Raw genomic sequence first — 13,975 nt, 5'->3', positions numbered from 1 at the left:
GATAGATAGACTATATGGATAGACTATATGGGTAGACTATATGGATAGATTACATGGATAGACTATATGGATAGACTAAATCGATAGACGATATGGGTAGACTATATGGATATACTACATGGATAGACTATATGGATAGACTATATGGATAGATAGACTACATGGAAAGACTACATGGATAGACTATATGGGTAGACTATAATGATAGACTACATGGAAAGACTATATGGATAGACTATATGTTTAGACTACATGGATAGACTATATGGATAGATTATATGGATACACTATATGGATAAACTATATGGATAAACTACATGGATAGAATACATATATAGACTACATGGAAAGACTATATATATAGATTATATGGATAGACTACATGGATAGACTACATGGATAGACTATATGGATAGATAGACTATATGGATAGACTATATGGATAGACTATATGGATAGACTACATGGATAGACTAAATAGATAGACTATATGTATAGACTACATGGATAGACTATATGGATAGACTACATGGATACACTACATGGACAGACTATATGGATAGACTACATGGATAGACTACATGGATAGACTACATGGATAGACTATATGGATAGACTACGTGGATAGACTACATGGATAGCCTATATGGATAGACTACATGGATAGACTATATGGGTAGACTATAATGATAGACTACATGGATAGACTATATGGATAGACTACATGGATAGACTATATGGATAGATTATATGGATACACTATATGGATAAACTATATGGATTAACTACATGGATAGACTACATAGATAGACTACATGGATAGACTATATAGATAGACATATGGATAGACTACATGGATAGACTACATGGATAGACTATATGGATAGATAGACTATATGGATAGACTATATGGATAGACTATATGGATAGACTACATGGATAGACTATATAGATAGACTATATGGATAGACTATATGGATAGATAGACTATATGGATAGACTATATAGGTAGACTATATGGATAGACTACATGGATAGACTATATGGATAGATAGACTATATGGATAGACTATATGGATAGATAGACTATATGGATAGACTATATGGGTAGACTATATGGATAGACTACATGGATAGACATATGGATAGACTAAATCGATAGACTATATGGGTAGACTATATGGATATACTACATGGATAGACTATATGGATAGACTATATGGATAGATAGACTACATGGATAGACTACATGGATAGACTATATGGGTAGACTATAATGATAGACTACATGGAAAGACTATATGGATAGACTATATGTTTAGACTACATGGATAGACTATATGGATAGATTATATGGATACACTATATGGATAAACTATATGGATAAACTACATGGATAGACTACATATATAGACGACATGGAAAGACTATATATATAGATTATATGGATAGACTACATGGATAGACTACATGGATAGACAATATGGATAGATAGACTATATGGATAGACTATATGGATAGACTATATGGATAGACTACATGGATAGACTATATAGATAGACTATATGGATAGACTACATGGATAGATAGACTACATGGATAGACTAGATGGATAGACTAAATCGATAGACGATATGGGTAGACTATATGGATATACTACATGGATAGACTATATGGATAGACTATATGGATAGATAGACTACATGGATAGACTACATGGATAGACTATATGGGTAGACTATAATGATAGACTACATGGGAAGACTATATGGATAGACTATATGTTTAGACTACATGGATAGACTATATGGATAAACTATATGGATAAACTACATGGATAGACTACATATATAGACTACATGGAAAGACTATATATATAGATTATATGGATAGACTACATGGATAGACTACATGGATAGACTATATGGATAGATAGACTATATGGATAGACTATATGGATAGACTACATGGATAGACTACATGGATAGACTATATAGATAGACTATATGGATAGACTACATGGATAGACTATATGGATAGACTACATGGATAGACTACATGGACAGAAAATATGGATAGACTACATGGATAGACTACATGGATAGACTACATGGATAGACTATATGGATAGACTACATGGATAGACTACATGGATAGCCTATATGGATAGACTACATGGATAGACTATATGGGTAGACTATAATGATAGACTACATGGAAAGACTACATTGATAGACTATATGGATAGACTACATGGATAGACTATATGGATAGATTATATGGATACACTATATGGATAAACTATATGGATAAACTACATGGATAGACTACATAGATAGACTACATGGATAGACTATATAGATAGACATATGGATAGACTACATGGATAGACTACATGGATAGACTATATGGATAGATAGACTATATGGATAGACTATATGGATAGACTATATGGATAGACTACATGGATAGACTACATAGATAGACTATATGGATAGACTATATGGATAGATAGACTATATGGATAGACTATATGGGTAGACTATATGGATAGACTACATGGATAGACTATATGGATAGATAGACTATATGGATAGACTATATGGATAGATAGACTATATGGATAGACTATATGGGTAGACTATATGGATAGACTACATGGATAGACTATATGGATAGACTAAATCGATAGACTATATGGGTAGACTATATGGATATACTACATGGATAGACTATATGGATAGACTATATGGATAGATAGACTACATGGCTAGACTACGTGGATAGACTATATGGGTAGACTATAATGATAGACTACATGGAAAGACTATATGGATAGACTATATGTTTAGACTACATGGATAGACTATATATATAGATTATATGGATAGACTACATGGATAGACTACATGGATAGACTATATGGATAGATAGACTATATGGATAGACTATATGGATAGACTACATGGATAGACTATATAGATAGACTATATGGATAGACTACATGGATAGATAGATTACATGGATAGACTAGATGGATAGACTATATGGGTAGACTATAATGATAGACTACATGGAAAGCATATATAGATAGACTATATGGATAGACTACATGGATAGACTATATGGATAGATTATATGGATACACTATATGGATAAACTATATTTATAAACTACATGGATAGACTATATGGATAGACTATATGGATAGACTACATGGATAGACTATAGGGATAGACTACATGGATAGACTACATAGATTGACTATATGGATAGACTACATGGATAGACTGCATGGATGGACTACATGGATAGATTACATGGATAGACTACATGGATAGATTATATGGATAGATAGACTATATGGATAGACTACATTGATAGACGATATGGATAGATTGACTACATGGATAGACTACATGGATAAACTACATGGATAGACTATATGGATAGACTACATGATTAGACTATATGGATAGATAGACTATATGGATAGACTATATGGATAGATAGACTATATGGATAGACTACATGGGTAGACTATATGGATAGACTACATGGATAGACTATATGGATAGACTAAATCGATAGACGATATGGGTAGACTATATGGATATACTACATGGATAGACTATATGGATAGACTATATGGATAGATAGACTACATGGATAGACTACATGGATAGACTATATGGGTAGACTATAATGATAGACTACATGGAAAGACTATATGGATAGACTATATGTTTAGACTACATGGATAGACTATATGGATAGATTATATGGATACACTATATGGATAAACTATATGGATAAACTACATGGATAGACTATATATAGACTACATGGAAAGACTATATATATAGATTATATGGATAGACTACATGGATAGACTACATGGATAGACTATATGGATAGATAGACTATATGGATAGACTATATAGATAGACTATATGGATAGACTACATGGATAGACTATATAGATAGACTATATGGATAGACTACATGGATAGACTACATGGACAGACTATATGGATAGACTACATGGATAGACTACATGGATAGACTACATGGATAGACTATATGGATAGACTACATGGATAGACTACATGGATAGCCTATATGGATAGACTACATGGATAGACTATATGGGTAGACTATAATGATAGACTACATGGAAAGACTACATGGATAGACTATATGGATAGACTACATGGATAGACTATATGGATAGATTATATGGATACACTATATGGATAGATTATATGGATACACTATATGGATAAACTATATGGATAAACTACATGGATAGACTACATAGATAGACTACATGGATAGACTACATGGATAGACTATATGGATAGATAGACTATATGGATAGACTATATGGATAGACTACATAGATAGACTATATAGATAGACTATATGGATAGACTACATGGATAGACTATATGGATAGACTACATGGATAGACTACATGGATAGACTATATAGATAGACTATATGGATAGACTACATGGATAGACTATATGGATAGACTACATGGATAGACTACATGGATAGATAGACCACATGGATAGACTATATATGTAGACTATATGGATAGACTACATGGATAGACTATATGGATAAACTATATGGATAGACTACATGGATAGACTACATGGATAGACAATATGGATAAACTTTATGGATAGACTACATGGATAGACTATATGGATAAACTATATGGATAGACTACATGGATAGACTACATGGGTAGACTATATGGATAGACTACATGAACAGACTATATGGATTGACTACATGTATAGACTATATGGGTAGACTATATGGATAGACTACATGGATAGACTATATGGATAGACTATATGGATAGATAGACTACATGGATAGACTACATGGATAGACTATATTGATAGACTACATGGATAGATAGACTACATGGATAGACTATATGGATAGACTACATGCATAGACTATATGGATAGACTAAATGGATATACTACATGGATAGACTGTATGGATAGACTATATGGATAGATAGACTACATGGATAGACTACATGGATAGACTATATGGGTAGACTATAATGATAGACTACATGGAAGGCCTATATAGATAGACTATATGGATAGACTACATGGATAGACTATAGGGATAGACTACATGGATAGACTACATGGATAGACTATATGGATAGACTACATGGATAGACTGCATGAATGGACTACATGTATAGATTACATGGATAGACTACATGGATAGATTATATGGATAGATAGACTATATGGATAGACTACATTGATAGACGATATGGATAGATCGACTACATGGATAGACTACATGGATAAACTACATGGATAGACTATATGGATAGACTACATGGATAGACTATATGGATAGATAGACTATATAGATAGACTATATGGGTAGACTATATGGATAGACTACATGGATAGACTATATGGATAGACTAAATCGATAGACTATATGGGTAGACTATATGGATATACTACATGGATAGACTATATGGATAGATAGACTACATGGATAGACTACATGGATATACTATATGGGTAGACTATAATGATAGACTACATGGAAAGACTATATGGATAGACTATATGTTTAGACTACATGGATAGACTATATGGATAGATTATATGGATACACTATATGGATAAACTATTTGGATAAACTACATGGATAGACTACATGGATAGACTACATGGATAGACTATATGGATAGATAGACTATATGGATAGACTATATGGATAGACTATATGGATAGACTACATGGATAGACTATATGGATAGACTATAAGGATATACTACATCGATAGACTATATGGATAGACTACATGTATAGACTACATGGACAGACTATATGGATAGACTACATGGATAGACTACATGGATAGACTACATGGATAGACTACATGGATAGACTACATGGATAGACTACATGGATAGACTATATGGATAGATAGACTATATGGATAGACTATATGGATAGACTATACGGATAGACTATAAGGATAGACTACATGGATAGACTATATAGATAGACTATATGGATAGACTACATGGATAGACTATATGAATAGACTACATGGATAGACTACATGGATAGACTATATGGATAGACTACATTGATAGACTACATGGATAGACTATATGGATAGACTACATGGATAGACTACATGGATAGACTGTATGGATAAACTATATGAATAGATAGACTATATGGATAGACTGCATGGATAGACTATATGGATAGATAGACTACATGGATAGACTACATGGATAAACTACATGGATAGACTATATGGATAGACTACATGGATAGACTATATGGATAGACTTTATGCCAAAATCCAAGCCTTGTCATTTCAGGACTGGCTCTGATTACACCTCTCCAGTCGACTCTCAAAAAAGTCTCTTGATTATGTTATTGAATAGTTGTTGTCACGAGTTTGGGTCGGCGTTCTATGTCTCGTGTTCTATTTTGTCCTTGTGTTGTATTTCTGTGTGTTTGGCCTGGTATGGTTCTCAATCAGAGGCAGCTGTCTATCGTTGTCTCTGATAGAGAATCACACTTAGGTAGCCTGTTCCCACCTGTGTTTGTGAGTGGTTGTTTCCTGTTTAGTGTTTGTTTCACCTTTCAGGACTGTTCGTTTGTCGTGTTTGTTGTTTTGTTAAGTGTTGTGTATTTTATTAAATAATATGAACACTTACCACGCTGCACCTTGGTCCTCTTCTCCTTCTCCTCTATACGACGAGCGTTACAGAACCACCCACCAACAAAGGACCAAGCAGCGTGGGAACATGGACTCCTGGACATGGGAGGAAATTTTGGACGGCAAAGGACCATGGGCACAGCCGGGAGAGTATCGCCGTCCGAAAAAGGAGCTGGAGGCAGCAAAAGAGGAGCGGAAACACTACGAGGAATTGGCGCGAGGTAACGGGCACGAGAGGCAGCCCTAGAATTTTTTTGGGGGGGGCACACGGGGTGATTGGCGGACTCAGGTAGGAGACCTGAGCCAACTCCCCGTGCTTACCGTGGCGAGAGAGTGACTGGGCAGGCAGCGTGTTATGCGGGGAAGCGCAAGGTGTCCCCAGTGCGCACGCATAGCCCGGTGCGCTACATCGCAGCTCCTCGAATCAGCCGGGCTAGAGTGGGCATCGAGCCAGGAGGGATGATGCCGGCTCAGCGCATCTGGTCTCCAGTGCGTCTCCTCGGTCCGGGGTATACTGCACCAGCCCTACGCACGGTGTCCCCAGTTCGCCAGCACAGCCCAGTGCGGCCTGTTCCAACTCCCCTCACTTGCCGGGCTACAGGGGGGATCCAGCCAGAACGGGAGCAGCCAGATCTGCGCTCGAGACCGCCAGTGCGCCTCCACGGCCCAGTGTATCCGGTGCCTCGGCCAAGGACAAGGCCTCCTGCATGTCTCCCCAGCCTGGTGAGTCCTATGCCTGCGCCGAGAATTAACCTTCCTATATGTCTCCCCAGCCTGGTGAGTCCTGTGCCTTCTCCCAGAGCCAGGCCTCCTGTGTGTCTCTCCACTCCAGTGTGGATCCATGGCAAGAAGCCTCCAGTGATGATCCATGGCAAGAAGCCTCCAGTGATAATCCATGGCAAGAAGCCTCCAGTGATAATCCATGGCACGAAGCCTCCAGTGATGATCCATGGCACGAAGCCTCCAGTGATGATCCATAGCACGAAGCCTCCAGTGATGATCCATGGCACGAAGCCTCCAGTGATGATCCATGGTACGAAGCCTCCAGTGGTGATCCATGGCACGAAGCCTCCAGTGGTGATCCATGGCCCGAAGCCTCCAGTGGTGATCCATGGCACGAAGCCTCCAGTGGTGATCCGTGGCACGAAGCCTCCAGTGGTGATCCATGGCCCGAAGCCTCCAGTGGTGATCATGGCACGAAGCCTCCATTGAGGATCCATGGCACGAAGCCTCCAGTCAGGAGTTATGGCACGAGGCCTCCAACGAAGGAAGCTAGTCCGGAGCCTCCAGCGTCGCCCTCTAGTCCGGAGCCTCCAGCGTCGCCCTCTAGTCTGAAGCCTCCAGCGTCGCCCTCTAGTCCGGAGCCTCCAGCGTCGCCCTCTAGTCCGGAGCCTCCAGCGTCGCCCTCTAGTCCGGAGCAGCCAGAGTCGCCCTCCTGTCCGGAGCAGCCAGAGTCGCCCTCCTGTCCGGAGCAGCCAGAGTCGCCCTCCTGTCCGGAGCAGCCAGAGTCGCCCTCCTGTCCGGAGCAGCCAGAGTCGCCCTCCTGTCCGGAGCAGCCAGAGTCGCCCTCCTGTCCGGAGCAGCCAGAGTCGCCCTCCTGTCCGGGGCCCGCTGCGAGGGTCCCCGGTCCGGGGTCGGCGGTAAGGGATAGATAGACTATATGGATAGATAGACTATATGGATAGATAGACTACATGGATAGACTATATGGATGGATAGACTATATGGATGGATAGACTACATGGATAGACTACATGGATAGACTACATGGGTAGACTATATGGATACACTATATGGATACACTATATGGATACACTATATGGATAGACTACATGGATAGACTACATGGAAATACTATATGGAAAGACTATATGGATAGACTATATGGATAGACTACATGGATAGATTATATGGGTACACTATATGGATAGACTACATGGATAGACTATATGGATAAACACATGGATAGACTATATAGATAGACTACATGGATAAACACATGGATAGACTATATAGATATACTACATGGATAAACTACATGGATAGACTATATGGATAGATAGACTATATGGATAGACTTTATGCCAAAATCCAAGCCTTGTCATTTCAGGACTGGCTCTGATTATACCTCTCCAGTCGACTCTCCTAATAAGTCTCTTGATTATGTTATTGAATTGTTGTTGTCACGCCTTGACCGTAGAGAGCCTTTTTATGTCTCTATTTTGGTTGGTCAGGGCGTGAGTTTGGGTCGGCATTCTATGTCTGGTGTTCTATGTTGTCCTTGTGTTGTATTTCTGTGTGTTTGGCCTGGTATCGTTCTCAATCAGAGGCAGCTGTCTATCGTTGTCTCTGATTGAGAATCATACTTAGGTAGCCTGTTCCCACCTGTGTTTGTGGGTGGTTGTTTCCTGTTTAGTGTTTGTTTCACCTTTCTGGACTGTTCGTTTGTTGTTTTGTCAAGTGTTGCGTATTTTATTAAATAATATGAACACTTACCACGCTGCACCTTGGTCCTCTTCTCCTTCTCCTCTATACGACCAGCGTTACAGTTGTACATAGTTTATCTTTTATCCATGCCTTTAACTCCCTCCATCTTTCAATAAAAACCCAATGTAAACTTACAGTAAGTGAAAATAAAGTGTCTTTGTATGTCCTTGTATGTCCATTAACTATACTCTCTACCATGTGTTGCCATTGTTGTGTAGAAGGTGGTTTATTACACACTGAATGTCTTGTCAGTAAGGGGATGCCAGTGGTTCATTGTCCTATTTCCCCAAATCCCTGTTGTTGACAGTTTGGGGACAGTGCTGGCATCTCAACAACAACTGTTAGGTTTTCTGTTTAACCAAGGTGGTGTGGATTTCTCTCTGAGACAGTATGAACATAGTTCTAACCCAACCTAGAAATTATCCTTTCTTTGTAATGCATCCACTGATGGGAGCGGGGCTTGGTCCATACGGCCTTTAGTAAATATTATATTGTTATGATAATTCCGAAAATGTGCACCACATTATTAGAATTTGGCTAACGCAAACAATTTCTAACCAAGGTATAGCCTCCCCTTAGGAGTAAAGTAGTTTTAGCGTTTCAATTTGAGCCGCAATGCAGTGTGATGGTATTTCTTAACCTCTCTCTGACATAAATACTTACTAGTCGAAAGAACAGCAATGGCTCAACCATTATAATTACTGATTTATAAAAAATTAAAATACAACTCTTTTTTTACCGCTACCAATTCCACTTTGTCTTTAAAAGCAGAAGGAGTTCTTTCTTCAGTCTCAGCACATTTTCTATTTTCTATTACGCCCCAAAGACCGAGTGAATGAGAAATGTTTCAGAAGTTTCTTTGAATGCCATGGCAACTGGAAACAATGGAGGAAAAAAACTATTATCAGCCCCATTGTCAGGACCGTGGACAGATCCATCCCAATGGCACTACTATTCCCTACTTAGTGCACTACTTTTGCCTGAAGCCCTATGGGCCCTGGTCAAAAGGGGCACTGGACAAAAGTAGTGCACTATAAAGGGAATAGGGTGCAATTTGGGATGCAGATGACAACATGCATGTGAAATCTATTTTCTCATCTGGCAAGGAAAAACAAACCAATCACATAAGTGTATCTCATTTACCATCAGATTTATTGATTGTATAGAAAAAGTAGGTTTGATATGACATTATGCATTCTATATAAGATATAACATTTTCAACATTCAATGTACAAAACCTAGATAGATACAGTAAATCTTTAAAAATGCACTCAGGCTTGAAGACCTGAGGCAGTCAGTAGTTGATGTTGTTCTCCAATGCCCTCATCCTATCTTGTTCCTGTTACAGTTACCCACCACTTCCTTTAAACGATGGCTCTGACAATTAGGGAAAAGATTGCTCAATGGTTGAAACGTATAAGAAGGAGGAAGCTGTGCAATGTCTGCCAACAGGAGATGGATGAAGAGAGAACTTCAGACACACTCCAAAGGTGGATAGTACATTAGCATTCCACCTGTCAGCTTTTCCTACTCAAGGCTGCATCAAAAACATGGTCAACAAAAAAAGCTGATGCCCCGCAATTATACATTAGCAGGACAAACTGAAAATAATAATAGTTGACTGCGGGGAGGGTGGGAGCAGAGGGATGCAGCCAAAATGATACCCTATTGCCTACATAGTGACTACTTTTGACCAGGGCCCATAGGGGCTCCGTAGTGCACTATGTGGGGAATGGGGTGCCATTTGGGACGCAGACGAGGAGTGGTGCTTTATCACTGATTCATAGCTGGCGAGTTGTGAAAGAGAGAGACAGTCCTGGGAAGGATGTCTCTAAGCTTATGCTGAAAGGTCCCCCTGTCAATACGCATCATATCAAATCTATATTATACAGTACCTACAATGTTATACCACAGTCACTATGTGTGGGGTAGTGGGGCAGAATACAGCCTATAGGCCAAACAAGATAATATCATGGATATACCAATATGATTCATGATTAGATTGATATAATAGAACCAATAGGATTTATTATTCCTGTTGTAGCCTACTTGGTTCATGATCTCCATATAGATATCAAGTCAACAGAACAGACTGAGTTCTATTATACGTTTTCCTCTGTTCACAACACAAATTACATGATAAACTTGTCCATGCACCTGTAATGATCGCTACTAGCTGTTGAGTGAGTCTACAAGTCTGATATGTACAGAAATCACATCCTGTAGTCTACCGTATAGTAAACTAAATATCCAACAATTTCTTGGACTGGAGTTATGATAAAAAGCCATCATTGGCAGAAAAAAAACCAAATGATTTAATTTAATGAAACCAGTGACTTCAGTACCAAGTTTTTTCGGGGTTGTGTGCTGCATCAGTAGTGAGCTCGTTCTGTTAAACCAATTTTAGGCAATGAGGATGCTAGCTATATGTAAAAGCTCCTTCCCAAAGTTCCAAGTAGTATAGTTAGCCTTTTGGAGAATTATTCCCTCAGCATTGAACATAAAAGCAGAAGCTTGGCAGCCTGATGAATCATACTATACTGGGACCATAGGCAGGAATATGTCAAATTCTAAATCCTGTGGTCCACAGTCATCAGAGAGCAGTGCATACACAGTACATCCATTTGACAGTTACATTTAAATAGAGTAGTGTAAAAGGACATCAGTCTCCAGTGTTGAATGGGGAGTAGAGTATTCACTTTGCGAGGTGCTCTCTTTTCCAAGGGCACAGCAACTCACACCAGTAGTAACAAACTGAAAAATTAAAAAGCAGAAAGAGAGAGAGAGAGGATTGTTGAAATCCTGCTGATATTTCTATAGAGGAGCAGTGTGCTTCAGATACAGCTGTCTGTGTATTCATCAGATGGCCACGTACAGAAAAACATTGTGGTGTTCACAGACACACACGGCACAAAGAGAGAGATATGGCCTTGCTAGAGAGAGGAATAAAAGGCAGTGGAGGGTGTTGTCGAGAGAAAAAAGGGAAATGCACTCAAACTTTAAAAGACTCTTAAAAATAAACAGAGGGGAAACTGGTTGGTGGGGCATCTCTAAATACTCACTGACTCAAGCCTGGCCAAGAAAACCATTGATAGTACAAAAAGATTTCCACGTCACTTCACACAACAGGAATGTCATTAAAAAAAATCCCAAAATGCAGCATTCCTTATCATTGCCCCTCATAAAAATTCTGAAGGCATCAGTTTGGTGTTTAGGCAGTACAAAAAAAGGAGAAGAGAGTGAGAGAAGAAAAAGCTTACTTACTTAAGACGTTAAAAGGCTTTCATACACTGGTAGTGTTAATAGTAATACGATATTAGATTTGTTCTTACTGTATGTGGGCTAGTTTTCCATTTATTCTAGGGGAATCCACCCGAGGAAATAACTAGCTTCCGTTGTGTTCTTATCACCTCAGTGCAGTGTGCTTCTGCCTTTGAATGGATGGAATGAATGCTACAATGCAAATATTCACCATACTAGACTCTCCTTATCAACATCATTCACAATTCCCACCACTAGGTTATCAATGCCTTATCATTTTATTAATTTCGAAACGAAAACTAAAAAATTGAGTAAAGAGTCTTGTATTTTGAGCAAGATATGATCCTCTTCTAAAACTGCCGGTATCCATTGTTAAACAGCAAAGGTTTAAACTCCCATCACTATCTACTATAACCTTTGTGAGTGAGAACACGTCAGAACACGTCTGATGATCACCTGTTAGAACAATGCCAGAAGTTCATCTTCTGTTCTTTTTACTGGACCTCTCTTCTCCACAAACAGGTCAAAACCAGTTCCTTAGATAGTCATACCCATCCACTACTAGGGGGTCTTTATTCACTGTATGTCTCTCAAACTTGTTTCCGTCCACAGATAGTAACAATTCTTTGTCACAAACAAAAGAGACCAAAGAGAGACCGGAGTTGGTGCACAATGTCGCTCTGCTCCAGAACCATTTGTCAATGGCAGAGACATGGGAAATGGAGAAAGCCTGCGTTAGATGCACAGACAGTACACATTCATTTTGCGCCAATATAGTATGTTCTGATTGACAGATAGATTCTCACAGAGAGATCAGGGCTGCTCTTCTTGGTTCTGCTCCAGTACCTCTGAATCCCAAACCCAACCCCCAGCGTGTCAACGATCCAATGTCGATATGACTCCCCTTGAACCCTGGACATCCTCATTCCTATTGCTGTGTGTTTCATGTACAGTATGCACATTTCCAGAACAGCACTGTGGCTCCAGCCAGGAGAATGAATATGATCTAATACATCCCCCCTCTTCATCTATTCCTGAGAGTTAGTCCCCCCAGAGTCAGCTAGTCAGCGTCCCAGGTTGGAGGCCTGCCATAACCATTGAGCTGTGAGCAGTGTTGGACTGCAACAGGTATGTATCTCCACTCAGAGTGGGCTGTGAGGGGTCTGGGCGGGCTCCTAGCCCAGGTCAGTGGGGGGTTTCTGGGTCTGAGTCGGGCTGAGGGAGGTGGAGGCAGAGATGGAGGCTATCTACTGTGCATTATCGTTCTCTGCCCCATCTCCCTCCCTCTCCATGTCCAGGCCGGGTCTCTCTATCTGTCTATCCCCTGAAAGGCCGGGGCGGGGGCTTGCCGATCTCCACAGAGATGTTGGTGTAGAGAGGGTACTTCTTAAACTGGAGCACACGGTACGTTAACGTGCTGATCCCGTCTCTCTTCATAGTGTTCTTGGTGTTCTGGATCTTATTGAATCTGGAGAAGATGAAG

The 13,975-nt window shown here is 39.7% G+C and overlaps 1 protein-coding gene across 1 annotated transcript in view; it reads right to left on the bottom strand.

Moving 5' to 3' along the window:
• Positions 1-13,809: 13,809 nt before the first annotated feature.
• The window catches only part of LOC120055875 (beta-1,4-galactosyltransferase 2-like), a 137,451-nt gene continuing 137,285 nt past the window's right edge, over positions 13,810-13,975 (bottom strand). The window contains exon 7 of the mRNA XM_039003906.1: positions 13,810-13,960. Within this exon, the coding sequence (XP_038859834.1) occupies positions 13,810-13,960 (151 nt within the window). The remainder of the gene's footprint in view (positions 13,961-13,975) is intronic.

This window comes from Salvelinus namaycush, chromosome 11, assembly GCF_016432855.1.
Source record: "Salvelinus namaycush isolate Seneca chromosome 11, SaNama_1.0, whole genome shotgun sequence".
Classification (NCBI taxonomy): domain Eukaryota; kingdom Metazoa; phylum Chordata; class Actinopteri; order Salmoniformes; family Salmonidae; genus Salvelinus; species Salvelinus namaycush.
The sequence above is the reverse complement of the archived record's forward strand: the minus strand, read 5'-3'. Positions and strand labels throughout refer to the sequence as shown.